Source organism: Spea bombifrons, chromosome 5 (assembly GCF_027358695.1).
Source record: "Spea bombifrons isolate aSpeBom1 chromosome 5, aSpeBom1.2.pri, whole genome shotgun sequence".
In the NCBI taxonomy this organism is placed as follows: domain Eukaryota; kingdom Metazoa; phylum Chordata; class Amphibia; order Anura; family Pelobatidae; genus Spea; species Spea bombifrons.
Window position 1 is genome coordinate 59,222,231 of NC_071091.1, and position 17,867 is coordinate 59,240,097.

Genomic DNA, 17,867 nt, shown 5'->3' on the forward strand with positions numbered 1-17,867 from the left:
GTGCTTATTGTAAATACTGTGCAAATCATATAAGGTTAGGTGAAGACAGAAATCATGTATGGCAGTTCTATAATACTAAAGAAATTAGTGTAACATCGAGGAAATATATTTTTTCTGCAAATAAAAAATGGGTTAAATCCTGATGCATGCTAAACATCATGCGGCAACACATATAAAAAAAAAACAAATGAAGTATTTCTACTTAGGTTACGGTTAATGAGATGCGATAATTGAATTTGTGTCATATGGGGCATTTCCGTAAAGATCCTTACACAATGAGTTGAGATCTTCCTCATCCAATAAATGTGACCTGTGTATTTTTTTAGCGTTTGTCTATTTTGTCTTTATTCTTTAAGGGCCAATAAGTTGTAAATCTATTTATTTCACTCAATTTGTAGAAGTAAGCATAGACAACTGTCCTGCTGTTGTTACAGCTTTGCAGAGTTTGTCTCTATAATTGTGCAGGACAGACTTTTAAGCGATCACTAGATTTAAAGGGACCGTATAATGATAGCATCACAAACAACAATGCATATTAAAGTACATTAATCTGTATTCTCAAAAAAAATGAGAGAAGCTAAAGCGCCAGGGCTAAAGAGAAAACATTTAAATACATAAAGAGACTTAACAAATTACAGGAGGAAAGTTTATTTCAAAGAAAGAGAAATGTTAGAACCAGATGTCTAGAACTAGAGGATCAGGAGATTAGATATAACGTAAGGAAGTTTTACTTTACTTCGATAGTAGATGGGTGGAACAGTCTCACAGCAGATGTGGTAGAGGTTAATACAGTAATGGGGGAGAGAGGGTATGAAAGTAGAGAAGCGAGGAAATGAATAATTGTTAATTGTTTGAATCAACTAGTGTTGTATGCTACAGAGGTTCACTTTTCACTTTGGTGCACTAGGGGTGGATTCAGTTATAATACACTGAATACGCAAGATCATCTGGAGTCAGAGATGATAGCTTTTAATGAGGCAACAGAAAAAGATGTAGGGTACATTCATTTATGGGACCTCAGAGGTCTCTTCTACACCTGTTTTCTAAAATACTAGCAGCTGTGTATGTACTTTTAACTTTACTATATACAAAGTGCATGATGCACAACACATACACATGAACTGAGATCCACCATGTCTATAAGGATGTAGAAGAATATTAGTCACTTCAAATATAACACAATATAATTAAAAACAAGAATGCATACTGTCTCTTTAATAAACGTGTTGGCAATGCCATAGATCAAAAGAAAATCGATTGAACTGAGTCAAGAAACCATTGTTACATCCATTATCAATAACCATTAATCAGTTACACCAACAGAAGGCTATTTATCCATAAAGTCCACCAGTCCAGCCACTTTATAGAAGCAGAATGTCAGAGAATACTATATATATAACCAACCATTGTTAATCCGGATTACCAGTTTGTGGATCCTTGTTTAAACTCTTTTAATTCAAATCAGTAATCTGGAGGGTGTATCTAGAGCGTCTTCATCACAGGATGAACTGGTATAAATTGCCCCAAGCCTATGGGCGACGCCGCACACAACTGCCTGTGCATGCTCCCGGTCTGCTCCACGGAATGTGACTTCTCGAGCCACTCGTGATCGTGACAGTCTCCGCCTTGCTGAAACTTTTAGAACGCTCTCTTCCTGGTTCTCACACTCTTCCAGTGACATTTATCCCCAGGTTTATCGCTGACAGGCTGAAAGAGAACATGAGCAGGGCAGAGATGACACTAGATGAGCTGCTGTCCTTCTCCTACTTTGAGAAGTCATGGGCAAGCCCCACTCACTATGGCTATGGAGGCACCATTAATGACATGAGGAAAAGAGAATTCAGCAGAATTGGAGGTAAAATAGGGGTTTTATATGTGACAATCCACAGATTCTGTCTGACACTAAACTTTCCAGGTTTGTCAATTCAGGGCAGTTTAATGACTCTTTTAATTTATCATATACAATAAATATTCATCAAATAACTGAGACTGTTGTAATGTCATTTTATAAGTGAAAAAAGTCACAAATCAAGTGGTATAAGTATATATATGTGTGTTTCATATAACACCATCATATTCCCCAGTGCTATCTATCTATCTTTATATAAAATATAGTAATAATACAATTATAATAAATTATATACATATAGTATATAATTTATTGTTTATATAGCACATCACAAAATATATATAATATATATATATAAAATATAGTAATTACAAGAAAATTAAATAAATGAGATATATATTGTATTTAATTATTGTTTATATAGTGCCATCATATTCCCCAGTCCTGCACTATATATATATATATATACATATATATATATATGTATATATATATATGTATATATATATATGTATATATATATATATATATATATATATATATATACATATATATATATATATATATATATATATATATTTCTAGCACCATCATATTCTGCAGCGCTGGACAGTGGGGAACTAGATCACAAGTAGCATATCACATAAAAATTTATACTAAACAAAAAGTAGCAAGATTTACTAACTCAATGGAGTTTACAAGATAGGCACACACTGAACTTGGTTTACAATTATGTGCGCAGATATCTAAATATTTACTGATAACACACGCCTGCTTGGTTATTGTGTAATACCGTTCAGCGTGTTTTATAATCTCTACAGCTCAGGCATTAAACTGTATAGACATGTCCTACTAATAAAAAATCATCGTTAATAGAGTAATAAGGCATTGTAATCCCGCTAGCTAAAATATTTCATCTTTATTTCATCTTTTTCACAAAACAAACTGATGGTAATTACTGAAACATTAAGCAGGATACACATTAGATACATTTAATAGTTAATATTTTAGTTTAACCCTTTTTTTATCATAGCCACTTAAGACAGTAGTCCTAAAAAGATGTCACATTTAGAATTATGGGGTTAATGATTGCCTTTTCCAGTTATTTTTTTAACACACATTAACCCCCGGTGGATGTAATACTAAAGCAGCTCAGTAGCATTTTACTTTACAGAGAAGGTAGTAGATAAGTGGAACAGTCTCCCAGTATGAGTGGGAAATCTTCACATAGTAAGGAAATGTAAACATGCATTGGATAGGTATATGGCATATGTCATGAATCTAAGACGAGACCAAGGGGTGAGTCTTAAAAGCAGGGCGAAACAAGCATAATACATAGCCCTAATGGTTCTTATATGACAGTGTCTTCACACTAGGGTCACCGAATTTTCTTTTTTTGGGTGATGTGTTCATTGAAATGGATTGTGGTAGCTGCACTGCTGTCCTCCATAAGGATTTTATTAATAGGTGATCAAAGTGGCATATGGTCTTCCTAATTCAAACTCCAAAATCTGCGACAATAGCGTTTAATAATAATTTCATTTTAGAGCATATTTGGGCATATTAGTATAGTGACATCCATGATGTGGAAGATATCACATACTTGTCTTTGCAGCTTACGGAAAAGAATATATGAATGACATTTTAGGGACATATAAAAAAAATAGGCTTTGTCACCCTAATGCTCTTAAATAAGGAACCCTTGCTCATTTAATAGGGGATCAACTGTGCCTCTATCTGTCAGACACTGAAACTTGGTTTAGTGATTTTTGCATTTAGATGAGGATTATCTGCAGTCTGGGACTCATTCTTCCTCATACATGGAATCCCTTTTAAATGTATTAGTTTCATTAATATAGCCAATTAGCCATATTTAAAACGAGAGGGCTGTTTAGGACATCAATAGTTCCCCCTCTGTTCTGACTGGAAGTACTAGACATACCCAAACAAATTTAAAAAAAGATGCCATATACCGTGTTTGCTTCAATATAAGACAAGGTTTTTTTTCAGAATATCACTCCTGATCTGATAATCAAGGTCGTTTTATTATCTGACCTTAAATAGAGGTCTGCATTAGACTTTCCCTTCAAGACACAGAGGTGATTTACAGCTGTTGTTTCTCTTTGGGCACTATTGGTATTGTAAATAAGTAGATATTTAGTGTGTTTTTATGTGCTATGGGCAATGACTAAAGTAGTTTAATAAAAATACTCATACTTATGTATAAAAATGCATGATGCCTAACATTTACCTCGCGCAAACGGTATGAAGATGGAATGAGCATCTGTTATATTTATATATATTCACAGGTCTACGTATTGTCATAACTGTCACATTCTAGGAAACAGTGTATATATATATCTATATATATATAGATATATATAGATATATATATACATATTAGGAAGCACTATTAAACACTCATCTACATCCACCAGACAAGCCAGAAGACTTTTTTCCTCCCACGGAACTCTTTTAGTTCTACCATCACTGCAAGCGATTCTGGATTGACATATGCAAACAAAGTTAACAATGATGCTTTTTTTTTGCCCCTATATCCACATGGCTCCTTTAGAGCTCATGTCTGGGAAAGAGGTGCAGTAGCCAGATCACCGCTCATGGACAGCCGTTTCGTCCTTAACGGGACTCATCAGCATGAGGTTGTGATACTGGCTTTAAGGATTGGGGCTGGACCCTAATTAGGTAATATCAGATATTATTAAATATCTATATCCACTTCTGGATTATATATATATATATATATATATATATATATATATATATATATATATAATATAATTAATGTTGTTTCTATAACAACTTTATATATTATAGATCATCAATCAGTGAGTATGTATCGCAAATAAAGCCGCTCAGCTCTCCGGTAGTCCAGTGAGGTATATTTAATTCAGCAACATGGGCAACGTTTCGACCTTACGTTCTGTATCGAGCCATGGCAAACATGTGAATGCAGTGAGTTTATATAGCAAAAGACAGGTTAATTCCAACAATCATTAACCATGTGTGAAAGTAAAGTGACAATGCAAAAAACATCAGATTAACAGGTGATTCCATACACAATGAGGAAATATTAATATATAACAAAGTAACAAATGTAAACATCAGTGAGTATGTAGTCACAGAGTAGTAAATTGTAGATACTAAAAGACGAAAATGAGCCTGTACTGCAGAAAATGTGTAAAAAGAAAAGCACAATTTCATCTAAATACCTGCATGAACATTATATAGATTTTAGTTGACAGAAAAATAGATTTTGCTTATATATTAAGCGATATATATATACTAAAATGTTTAAGATGGGTTTATACATTAAAAATATGCATGTTTAATACAAATCCTTTCAAAGTAGCTCCTGCGCAACAGCCTCTCTCTTCAAATCCTCACGTCATTGACGTCAGAACACTCATGTAGTTTTACTTTATTTTCTTTCTCAGCTTACATCTATCTCGACTTTTCCGTGACTGGTGGGTTAGAGATTTCATTTCAGCCCTCTATGGATTATTTATTTGAACACCTTTTTGCAGCTAACAAGCATGTTCTCTCTAAAAAAAAACCAACCAAATACACACTTTGAGAACCGCTAAAACGGAAGGTAAATGCTTGTCTAGACTGAACAGTGAGTCCCATTTAGGCAGAGGAAAAGACGAATCCGAATAATCTTGAACTCCACTTAGATTCCATTCACAATCTTATCATCATTTCTTAAACTTATTATGCATTGCTTACTATTAAATTAGAATTAATATGTGGTAATATTAAATATAGATTATTAAAATCTGATTAAGATGATTTCTCTTTTACGCTGCAAACATTTCTGACATTTTTAAACCTTTCATAATTGACAATAAATACACTCTTTTAAACAGGAGCGAGGCATTTCCACCATTGGCTTTTTCTATTGGCTAGGATTAATGTTTTCCAAAAAGAAATATTTTTGTGCTTTTCGGATCACGAGTAAAAGGTGGCCCACTTCACCACAGCGTAGTGCTTAGAGCAAAGCAAATATTATTTTCTAATTCAATCACTATCACCCTTCACTAAGTAATGCAGAGTAGAGCCCTGCGCGGGACTACTTTTTTAATCCCGCTCCCACCCGCTCCCGCGGTTTTTAATCCCGCTCCCGCCCGCTCCCGCAATGTGGGTGTTCCGCTCCCGCCCGCTCCCGCCACTTTTGTGGCCAATCCCACCCGCTCCCGCCACATTACCTGCGCGCCTCCTTAACTGATTTCCCGCGCAGTCCCGCGCGGCTGCCCTCGAGTTGTTCCCTCACGGCGTCTCTTCTCTTGCTCCGCCCAGGAACAAGGCGGAGTCACAGGGAGTGACGTCACATCACGTGACTCCGTTTTTTTCCTGGGCGGAGCAAGCTAGGAGACACTGTAAGGGAGCAGCAAGAAGGCAGCCTTGCGGGACTGCGCAGGATTACCGGGACCCGCAGGTACAGTGCCTGACCGCCCGCTCCCGCCCGCAGCCCCAGTAAGACCGCCCGCGCCCGCAAGTTTTTTGGCGGGTCCCGCGGGACCCGCGGGACCCGCCTCCCAGTGCAGTCCTCTAATGCAGAGCCTGAAACTTTTAATATTACTAAATGACTTATGGTAGAACAGTAGATATAGGGTACCAGAGATGCAGATCTATTTTACAAATGAAGACTATAATATTCACCCAATTGTTTTTTTTAATGCTCTTCATTCTTTTGATAGCGATATACTTTTTACTACTTACTTCTGCTGACTTTATTGACATCAGAACGATGCAATCATCTTATAATTGGAGACTCGGTATCCTTCACAGGCTGATGTAGTTCAAAAAGGGACATGATATGTTTTTGAAATTTCCTAATATATGTTTGGAAATAAAACCAAATTTCTATCGTATGATTCATCTTGTATTTTATCTTTAGTTCTTTGCAACAACATGAATTATTATGATGTTCCTTTTTTGCTGGAAAAAGAAAAAACAGATTGAGAAAAAAAAGAGATTTTTTTTTTTGTTCCAAGTCAGCATTTACATTTTTTGCAGGTGTCAGAAAAACATAGTAAACATAGTCAGTGCTTGAGTTCTTGTTATCTGAGCAGCATTTCACTAAACAATTCCTAATTCCAGCACGTGTGTAGGTGGCTGTATATAATCCTAACATATTCCTCCTTTGGGTTAGAACTGGCAGTAGTTAAGAATTAATGTAAGGCCAACATAAGAACTTCATTCCAGGAGTTGCTTAGGAAAGGGTTAACTGCTCTGAAGTTAGACAGGTAGTTGTGCTAGGTGAAGGGTCAGTTTTTAAGGTAAATTAACCATCTCTTCTATTGCTCCCTTTTTTTAACTTTACACCACGTGTCAGTGTTTTCCTTTTCCTTGCACCATATGACCATACCTGGGAGCCTTCCCATGCAGGACACGGCCAGGACTGCACACTGACGTCAGCGGGCGGTCGGGCTGACGTCGGTGGGTGGTCGGGCTGACGTTAATGGGAGTTCCCCATGACGTCGGGGGCGTTCCCACTGACGTCAGTGGGAACGCCCCCAACGTCAGCGGGAAACACTCCCATTTAATGGCAGAATGGGCAGGGAGTGGCGTGGAGGATTCAGGTCTTGTCCCGGAGAACCGGAGGAGCGGCGCTCACCCGGCAATCTCCGGGTCAAACCCGGAGAGTTCCCAGGTATGCATATGACTTGCCCTGTCATGAGCATCGGTTTAGTTCTGTTTTATTGCAGGAGTTGACTATCCGGGAAGCTATATTCTAGACTTAGCTTTTGGGTGGCCCTTGAGCGAGCAGTTTTATTGTTACCAACATGCTTGGTGATACACTGGCATACAGTATAATTAAGGATATCATGATTGCACAAAATAATTTGTATCCATTGTAATACACATTAGACATAATACCTAATCAAATTTCAAAGAGATAATGGTTGTTGCAGCATTTGTTTTTTTACTATTGGTGTGCATATAAAATGATTTATTTCATAAAATGTACCCTACACATTATTTAAATCAAAGTATCAGGCCCGAGTTTTTGTTTTAAAGCACATGCCAAACATGACTTTTCAAAAGAGTTTTTGGTTCAGCAGGTGGTTAGGGGTTGGAGAAGGGTACTATAGGTCCCTGGATAATCAGAAGCCGGTGTCAGGGGCGGCAGGTTGTTGTGTTTTTAAGGATAACAGGGTCCCCACTACCTTCATACATGCTCACTCATCGCACTACAGATATAAATGTCCATTAAATTATCCATAAGTGTAAAGTAAAAAAACATCTGCACATAAAAGCCCACAATCTCAGAACCATCAATATGGTGGGCCTCATCAAAATATAATTCTAGCATACTGAGCACAGTTATCTCAGATGAAGCCCACCACTCAAATGTTGCCTGTTTTAGGTTGGAGTTGTCTTATAATACGCTGTATCGTGTTTAAAGACTTTAGGAGCTCAGCCTTAGAGAACAAAAGTAGTTTTATGGAGATCTTGAAACGTCTGTTGATTCCCAAGTAGGACAGTCTTAATTCCCAAGGTAGCACAACACCACCAAAATCTTCTGCCTACATCATTGTCTTGTGCTGGTTCATCTTGGGAGCTGAAACCACATGTTACTGGGAAGAATTACTGGACTAATATCATTAAGAAAATGAAAGGATGATACTGTTATGATTACACTCAGATATCCTCGCATACCTATACTGTCCTTGGCCATGTATAATTATCTTTTAAAAGTTGCATGTCTTCCTTTGAACTGTGCTCAAGGAGAATCATACAAGGTTTTCTACTCTTTTACTTACTTAGTGGAATTAGGTCTTTAATCTTTTTTGCCGAAATAAATCAGTTATGTTTCAATCCCTTATGCTTATTACATTCAGAAACACATGGTTTGATGAGTCTAATGAAGCAATTTGTAAACATGAAGCAGTTTTCTTGTATGTATTTACCTTTAATTTTAGTCGCTTGTTGAAAAATAGAGACCATAACATAAAATCGAATATAAATCTAATTATGGATGTTATATTCTCAGTAACTGTTCCATGTCTTCACAGAAATATTAAATACGATAAAATAGTTTTTTTTTTACTATGTGTTCCTGTATCTGGGATATTGCACCATGGAATAGGAACCTCATGGTATTGTATATGTACATGACTTTATGTTAGGAAATATAAAAGTCTGGCTCATCTCCCAGAACAAATAAAAAAAAAAGAATGAACTATAATAAGCATTTTGCCAATTTGTGGGGTATTCAGCACGGGGTCATAAAAATAGGGCTTTGCTTCCTCACAGCCCATATATTTTTGATTAAGTTTATGTGAGGTGGGGATTCTAATTTGGTACTCTCCCCAGTACCAAGTAGAAACTGAATCTTACCAGAGAACCCTGTGACAAGTCTAACCAAAACATTTCAGTTTGCATTCTCGACAGCGCCCAACGATATTGATGTCTGTTAGCCTGGATTTGGGTTGCCATAGCGGGTATTTTTTTCATGGACACATTTTTTTATATTGATGACCACCATCGTTTAAATGTCTCCCTGTACTGATCTCCCTCTGTGAGTTTATACCTCCCACTACAAAATAAACAAAACCACAAAGTGAATATAAATGTGCAAATAGATATAACATTTTTACCTAGAAATGCTCTGCTGGATATAGAGACCCTTTCGCACCATGAATGCTGTGCATTCAAAAATCTCCTAAGGATAAAAGCAAATGTGGTTTTGCTTTGATTTTAACGTTTTTCATTTTTACAATTATTGTTAATAAAAATGATAAGCCGTGCATTTTTTAAATAAGAAAAATGAGATGAATGCCATAAAATTTATTAAAAGGTGAGTTCATTTGATGTATGTTTTATAAATACATTTTGATTTCTCCTGAATTGTTCTTCATTGCTCATTAAGTAAATCATAGCATGCAGCGTGAAGTGGTGGTTATTTGAATTCATTTAAAACTGTGAGTAAATAACACATCAATTAATGCAAATTCACTTTCATCTAGTTTCCTTTCACAGATTTGATTTGTAATGGGAAAATGCTCATTAGACGTAAGAATAATTACACAGGGCCTATATTTCTAGCTGTGTGAAATGTAACCTAAGCATGAGATTTTGTAATTTGCTAATAAATATTTCTGCACTTTTATGTACCAAAAACCCGCTGTTATTTGTTAATGTTAAACTAGTATGTCATTAACCTATGCGGTATTACCACAGGAAGAATTATATACAAATAACATTAAGCAACTCCAAGTATTGTTAATACATTCCCTAAGGCAGTTTCAAACACTGTGTATTATACATAGTGCTTTAACCCCTTCAGTCCCCTACCGGTACATCCAAAAAACGCATCCCAAGAATCCCCTATGGACGTACCGGTACGTCCTGCCCTTCTTGCAGCGGCAGGGACACATCCTTGCCTCTGCACAGGAGATCAGGCTGTCAACCGGCTTTCTGCTTTCTGATCTGATGTTACCACTTCCGGCACGAAAGCCGGAAAGCTGTTACATTTTAAAATGCCCTATCGCATGATCGGGCATTCCCTTCTGGGTTGCGTCACTGCTGACGTCACCTGGAAGTTCATCGGAGGACAGGATATCGCCTGCACGGGTACCTCCGATGGGGCACAGACGCTGCAATCTCTATGCAAGTCAGTGGGCACTTGCATAGAGATCACAGTGTGATCGGTGCAGGGGGATTGCAGGGAGGAGAGTGAGAAACCATGTTTATCACCCTCCTCCCATGCTGAAAAACGAAAAGGAGAAAAAAAGGTTAGTGATTTTTAAAAAGAAATAAAAAAAAAAATCAGTAAAATAATACAATTAATAATTTAAAAAAAACAATAAAGTGAGCTGTCATTGTGACATCACTGGCATTAATAACATGTTCAAGAGGTCCCTAAGAGGACCTCTAACCATTTAAAAAAAACAATTATGAAAAATACCAAAAAATACAAAAAAAAGAAAAAAATATATATAAAAAGATAATAATAAAAAAAGAAACCGACAATTACATTTTAGTAACACCTCCTTTCAGGTTTTTTTAAGGGAGCTGTGGCTTTGACCTACTTTTTACAACATCTATATTAGCAAACAGATACAGTACATTTTTATGATTCATTGTTTTATATAGCACCATCATATTCCGTAGCGCTGTACAATGGGTAGACAGGACATAACAAGTAGTATGTAACATAACAATTTTGACAGAAACAACAGGTGACGAGGGCCCTGCTCAAAACAATCTAAAGGGAGTTAGAGTGTATTACACAATAGGTAAAAGGTAAAAGTGCCAATGTTATGGATGGAGCAGCCACACTAATATGTGTATTGCAGGAGAGGGACTAGGAAAGGTGAGCTAAAGGAATATAGGAGGCCATTAATGTGCAATGTTTTAAGTGTCCATAAAAAAAGTGGGTCTTGAGGGATTTTTTGATGGATTGAAGGCAGTTGAAAAGATGGATAGCCCAGGGGAGAGCATTCCAGAGGATAGGGCAGCCCTTGAGAAATCTTGTAAGCAAGCTCCTCTAGAAATCAGAGGACAGTATAGAAGATCATTAGATGAGTGGAGAGACTGGTAAGGAGTGTATTTAGAGATGAGTGAGGAGATGTAAGTAGGGGAAGCGCTATGAAGGGCTTTGAAAGTCAAGATTTTGAAATTAATTGCACAGACAGCCAATGAAGAGACTGACGGCAGAAGATAAATCTGGCAGCAGCAAATGGGGTGATTGCCCCATTAACATTAAGGGAAACTGATGAGAGATTGAGTTAGGATACTTTACTCCACTAAAATGGGACTTAATCTTATGGATGAGGCCATGCTTGGTGCATGGTCCTTGTCCCAATAGAAACTGAAGAGCATAGGAACCATCACCTGGATACTCTTATATTGCCTACTAAACCTGTTATTGAAAGGTTTGGATCACTTTTTAAGTTCTAAATGAAGTTCTAGGGCATTTGAGACCTAATGGTTTCCTAACAACAAGCTTCACATTGAAAGTGTCCTGCACATGGACCAATCCAGGGGGCAATGGGACAATAGCCCCTAATGAGAAAGGTGGCATCATGCTCTGCTCGAAGGCAAAAAGAGGTAAATCCTGAGTAAGTCCGGATTTAAGTCTTTATTCCCCTAATTTCAAGAAGGAGGCGGGGCTCATTGGGACCACGTATTGTCACGTTACGTGTCCTGGGGTAGTAATGCGGCAGCTTGCATTAGAGACAAGCTGAGGTAAGTGAGTTGTGTGTGACTGTGTTTGTGTCTAGGTATGTTAGTGTCTGTGTGTCTGGGTATGTTAGTGTTTTTGTTTATCTCAGTATGTGTCTGTTTATATATGTGTCTGGGTATAATAGTGTGTGTGTCTGTGGTTGTCTGAGTATGTTAATCGGTATTAGTTTCTTTAGACATACGTAGTTCAGGGGTATAGCAACGCTTGTGGTGACTAAAACATATAGCAGTATTCACAGATACCTTATTGTGAGCAACCTCCTAATGGAATTCCATCACTATCTACATACTAAGGCATCTCGTTTCCATCCATATCTTATATAATAATTACCTAGCCCATTTAAATAAATGTCCACCAGCCACATTGCTTTATTCTTTTGTGTGTCAATAATCCAGTAGTAGGTTCTCTGCCCTTGTAGCAGAATATGTTTGCTTGTATCATCTTTCTTGTACTACCAATTTTATTTGTATTTTTAAAAACTATTATCAATATTTCTCAATTTTCCACACATTGAAAACATTTTCAATGTGTTTTTTTATTTATAGTATGTTTCTAAAAATCGTGTCATGCAGAAAATGTATTAAAAAAAGAATAAATCATCACAATCACAGTTTTTTGTTGTTCTCTATGCATTGGGTAAATGCATTTGGAAAACAAACAATGCAATCTTTAATTGCATTTGCCACGAATAATCAGCTTTTTCCTCAAGATACTGTTTGATATTATATATATATATGCATATGGATGTAATGGATTGATTCATAATAGGTTATTTTACACCATGATATTGAATTGAATGTGATAAATGTATGTTAATTGTCATGTAGGTTAGCATATAATCAGGGCATATAATGGTAAACAATTTGGGCCATCAATAGGAGTGGCAATACACCAAGACTGTCAGGACACCCAAATGCTTAAAAAACAAAATGAAATAGGTATATCAGATGGGGCATAGGCAAAAACTGGGGAGAAAGAGGGAGTAAAGATTGGTCTAAGCAGAGTACAAGTAGGAATGGCTCTGGCTGCCGTTGTCCCGTTGAGTCCTTAGCTTTAATCTGGCACTACATACATGGCACACCTGCAATATGACTATTGTGAAATCCAGCCCCACTTATCACTCCGCGTCATATGAGCTTCTATACCCTCTTGCTCACTGATGTCCCTTTGCACATGTGAAAGTCTAGCTGGGTCACAAACACAATGATGTTCTTCAACTGCAACTCTTATCGTGCGTTTCTAAAAGGAACAGCTGATTTAGAGGGAACAATGCACACAAAATTTACCTAATGTTAATAATATGGCAATACACTAAATACAACTCAGATATCCTGATAAGCCTGCATCTTTGCTTTGTTGGCACAATAAAATATTAACAATATAACCTTCTATTAAAGTAGCACAAGTATGTAGAGTTCCCATTTCTGAACACGATATTCATTGTCTAAGCAAAAACCAAAACGCGATATTAAACCTATAAAATAATGTCAATGATTTATTGTTTGTTTTTCCCCCCAGATATGACTTATCTTGATCACGTTGGGGCAACACTTTTTCCCAAAAGCCTCCTGGAGAACTACATGGCTGACTTGTCCGAAAATGTTTATGGTCAGGATAAGTATTGAACTCTTCTTTAAGATTAGCAAATGGCAATCATTTATCCAAGGAGCAGGGCTGATATCAAGGAGATACGATTAACAGTACTTTTGGTGTAGCATTTCCTTTAATGAGCTATGAATGATGCACGTTCTACCTAGCTATAATGGCCTTTTCAAACTGAATATGTGGCTGTGTGTGGATACATTTTAGAACATCTGCTGTTTAATTGAAAGGATTCTACATTATGAATACCAAGCTACGCTATCTTCTAACCTCTTAGTAGTCTTAACAAGTGTCCTTTCAAATGCATTAATCTTTTCTAGGAAAGGGATTAACGTATGTGTGCAAAAACCTTACTAAATGCTGCATTTATAAAAGTGTTTGTTTTTTTTTTTTGCAATACGTACAATGTAATATTAAGTTCCATCTGATCTTAACCAGTTTAACAGATTACATGGCACAGGAAAGTTTGTTTAAGATAGTATAAGTAAATTGAAATATTTCACCTGAAATCTTATGATATATGATGATAAAATATTGTGATGCATTATTAAGTTGCTGCGCTGGAATGTTCAATATCATCGCAACTACCTGCCCTTCGCTAAATGTCCAGTGTATAAGTTTCTTTATATAATCTCCACCTAATGTATCGGTTTGTCTTAGTCTGTCAATTCAAGTCTAGTGGTCCCCCTTGAATATATGTATTGTAAGATGCGCTGCGTAAATTGTTGGCGCTATATAAATAAGAGATAATAATAATAATAATATAGTATTTGTAGGATTATCTAGATCTGAAAATATACCATACCCAAAAATATTTGTGAAATAAATGTAGGTATTCTTTTTACTTAAACATACTGTATAGGTGTGGTCACCTTTTTTTCTGAAATGCTAAAGCTTTATAACTAAACTTTGTTCATTAATATTTTCGTTTATTTAGTACCAAAATATTGTAGAGCAAAATAAGCAGTACTAAGTAGTGAAATGTATATCACAGGCACTAACCCCATGAAATGTTGTCCAGCATACCTGCAGGACAAGCAATTAGGGGCCATTGTGAGGAGGGGAGTTTAAGACATTTGGTGTTTTTTTTATGAAAGTTAATGATGATGACATTAAACAAATTAGAGGCTAAAAACCAGCAAAAAAACTGTGACATGTCCATGAAGCAATCTGGTGGTGTCTGTGATCTGCCAAGGTCCTCACACCAAATGGTTGGTCTACAGTCTGCCTAGTAATTTATCTCATGAATGACATTTATCAACAATTGAGATTGTTAATTCAAAATTAGTACATTTAAAAAAAAAATGTATGGTTCTTCTAGTGACTTGTTTTATCTACATTTGGAAATATACATAAGTAAAGCTTTATTGAGCATCGTGATATTCAGATCCTCTAATCACAGGTCAGATAAAATATTTCCAGTCTAGTACCACTAATTGAATATTTCCATAACTCAGTAAGGCAGTGAATATTATGAAGGGGAATATTAAGCTTTCTAAACTAGAAAATGATGATGATTTGCTCATAGGCTGTAAGTGGGAACTGATTTGAAGTGGGTCGTCAAAATAAATTGCATTTGTGTTTATCAAATATTGGAAAGAGCCTTGATAAAAAATATAATAAAAACTGTGATACGAAAAGCTTGATCACTTTGTATCTGTTCAGTTTCTATGGGAGAATAGGGTAAGTAGGAGAAAATATTTTTGTCATTTTTGCCAAACGTTAAACCATGATTCACCGTTTCCATATTTGATGAACCCGCACAAATTATACATCATTTTGTTAGAGAAAAGTAAGGCCTTCTTTTAAAGTCCTAGAAGCACATAAAACATAATAATTCTAAGTGATAATAGATTAAAAAAAACCTATACTAAAATCATACTGTGAGCGCCACAGCTGAACAATGACCCAATTTATGTTTAGCAACATCTCCTGATTACAGTCATACCCCAGATACATATTTTTTTTGTTCCAGAAGGCTACATCCATGCTTTACATATTAACTCATATTACATATTTGTCTAATACTATTGACTTAAGGGGTTTAGACATAGTGGTGTGTATATATATATATATATTATATTATTATTATTATTATTATTATTATTATTTTTAACTACTGGAAGGGATGAGGGGCACTTTTTAAGAAAAAAATATTCTGTTTGTGCTGATCACACTACTGATCAATAATTGCAAGGAGAACCAATGGGAGAGCCCATCTTGCCACAGATTTTAAGGACATACAAGTACATACTATGGGGACAGAAAGGGTTAACATGAATTAGCAAATGCAACATACCATTGGAACACAGGCCTGATGGTTGCTGATAAAGGGCCTCTGCATGCCTATGAAGATGTATAAAATATTCAGTTAATGGTATTATAATATCGAATTTTGTCTCGCTTTTTTTTAGGGAACCCTCATAGCCAAAACATACGTAGCAGACTGACACATGACACAATTGAACATGTACGATACAGGTAATGTGGTTATGTTATAAGTAAGGATACTTTATCGGGGTTGTGCCATAGTAACCGATAATAGCTGTCGTATATATAACTGTATTTATGCCTTGAAACTTGCTAGGATTCAGCTGGTGACTCCAGGTGAAATGGTCTCCAATCTTCATGCAGGGTCAGTAGCTTTTGGTCACTCCCAGTCTCCATCCAGGTTCTGGCCGTGCCTGGCCACTACCACCCATACCCTGCCTACTTGCAGCCCCTCTCTAGATGTGGCCACATCCTCAGGAGAAGGCAAAGTTCTTAGATATATACATTTGGCCTTAAATATTCCAGCACAACCAATCTTGTTATTAAAACATTCAGAGAAATGATTGATATGAGCACATTTAGCACGCAGCTGATGAAAAGCTTGCATGCGGATTAAGATAAAAGGTAGTCGAATTCACACACATTCACACATCCATTTACTTTGAAGAGGTGAATGAAATGAATAGTCAAAACAGAATTCATTCTACCAATTAAACCAGTGAAGTAGAAACCCTATGTATAAAGAGCCAGGATAATTAGTTATTATAGGGGGTAGGTAAGGTGGAGCAGAAGAGATCTGTAATTAAACAAACGCTGTGACGTGGAACCAAGTTTATATATAATAAGTACAGACAACGGATAAAATGTTAAGAGCAAATATACAGAACATATTTTACACATGCACACAACTGCATGCGCACACACACACACACACACACACACACACACACACACACACACTTGTATATACATTAAGTACCACTATGGGCAAAAGATTAGTGAGGAAGCTGATAATAGTACTGGAATACAGTAACGTTTCTCCAAAAACAAACCAGGGAGGGACTTTGGTCTAGGTGAGGTAATACACTAAGCTTACACATGGTCTAATTGACCAAAAGCAGACAGTCATACACTAATCAAGCTGAAATATCACTCCTAAACATAACTGAGATGGGGTTAGATTGCTTGTGGCATCATACGTTGTTACATTATGTGGGTTGAATTGGATTATTAGTGATCAATTATAGAATGCTTTAAAAAGAGGCTGCCGTTGTATTTTAGGCATATTATAAAAATGTTATTTCACTGCCAAAAATGTAAACGAGTCTCAAAGGCATGTTGTACTTCTGGATTTTCAATAGATGTGCTAGATTCCATTCTAATAATGTAAATGTGAACTTGTGTTATTAAACATTGGAGCAATTTCAAACTCGCTGGCTTATATAGTCTGGGTAAAAATGACATTTTTCATACTAGATACATGAGCGTTTCCAATATTTCTCTTTTTCATACATTTAGCTACAACTACATTTAAATGGTATAGCAAATCTACAGTTTTCTAAAAAAAAAAAAAAAAACAACACCTTTTTTCTTACTTGCTGCGTTGTTGCATTTTATTTACAAAAGCCCTGAAGGCAAAAGAGTTTGCTGAAAATGCAGCTTTCTAGCAACCAACTTACACAAGCCATGCAAAAGTCTAACAGATTTACTAAAACCAACTAGAATTACACTCACGCACAACTTGCATACATGATGCCACCCTTTCCCAACAAGTTAAATAATAAAAAAGCAGTAAATAAACAAAAAAATCTGGAGGGCTGATGAGTGTGCCTTGGTGTCCCCCTTTATTCCCATTCGCTCTGCTCTGTGGGGTGGGTTGTAATAAAATAAACCTTTGGGGTTATAGAGACCAGGTATTCCACTAACCTC

The 17,867-nt window shown here is 36.4% G+C and overlaps 1 protein-coding gene across 1 annotated transcript in view; it reads left to right on the forward strand.

Moving 5' to 3' along the window:
- The first annotated feature begins 1,680 nt into the window (after positions 1-1,680).
- MOCOS (molybdenum cofactor sulfurase) overlaps positions 1,681-17,867 on the forward strand; it is a 114,114-nt gene continuing 97,927 nt past the window's right edge. The window contains exons 1-3 of the mRNA XM_053467257.1: positions 1,681-1,855; positions 13,584-13,673; positions 16,082-16,148. Of these exons, the coding sequence (XP_053323232.1) occupies positions 1,720-1,855; positions 13,584-13,673; positions 16,082-16,148 (293 nt within the window). The 5' untranslated portion in view covers positions 1,681-1,719. The remainder of the gene's footprint in view (positions 1,856-13,583; positions 13,674-16,081; positions 16,149-17,867) is intronic.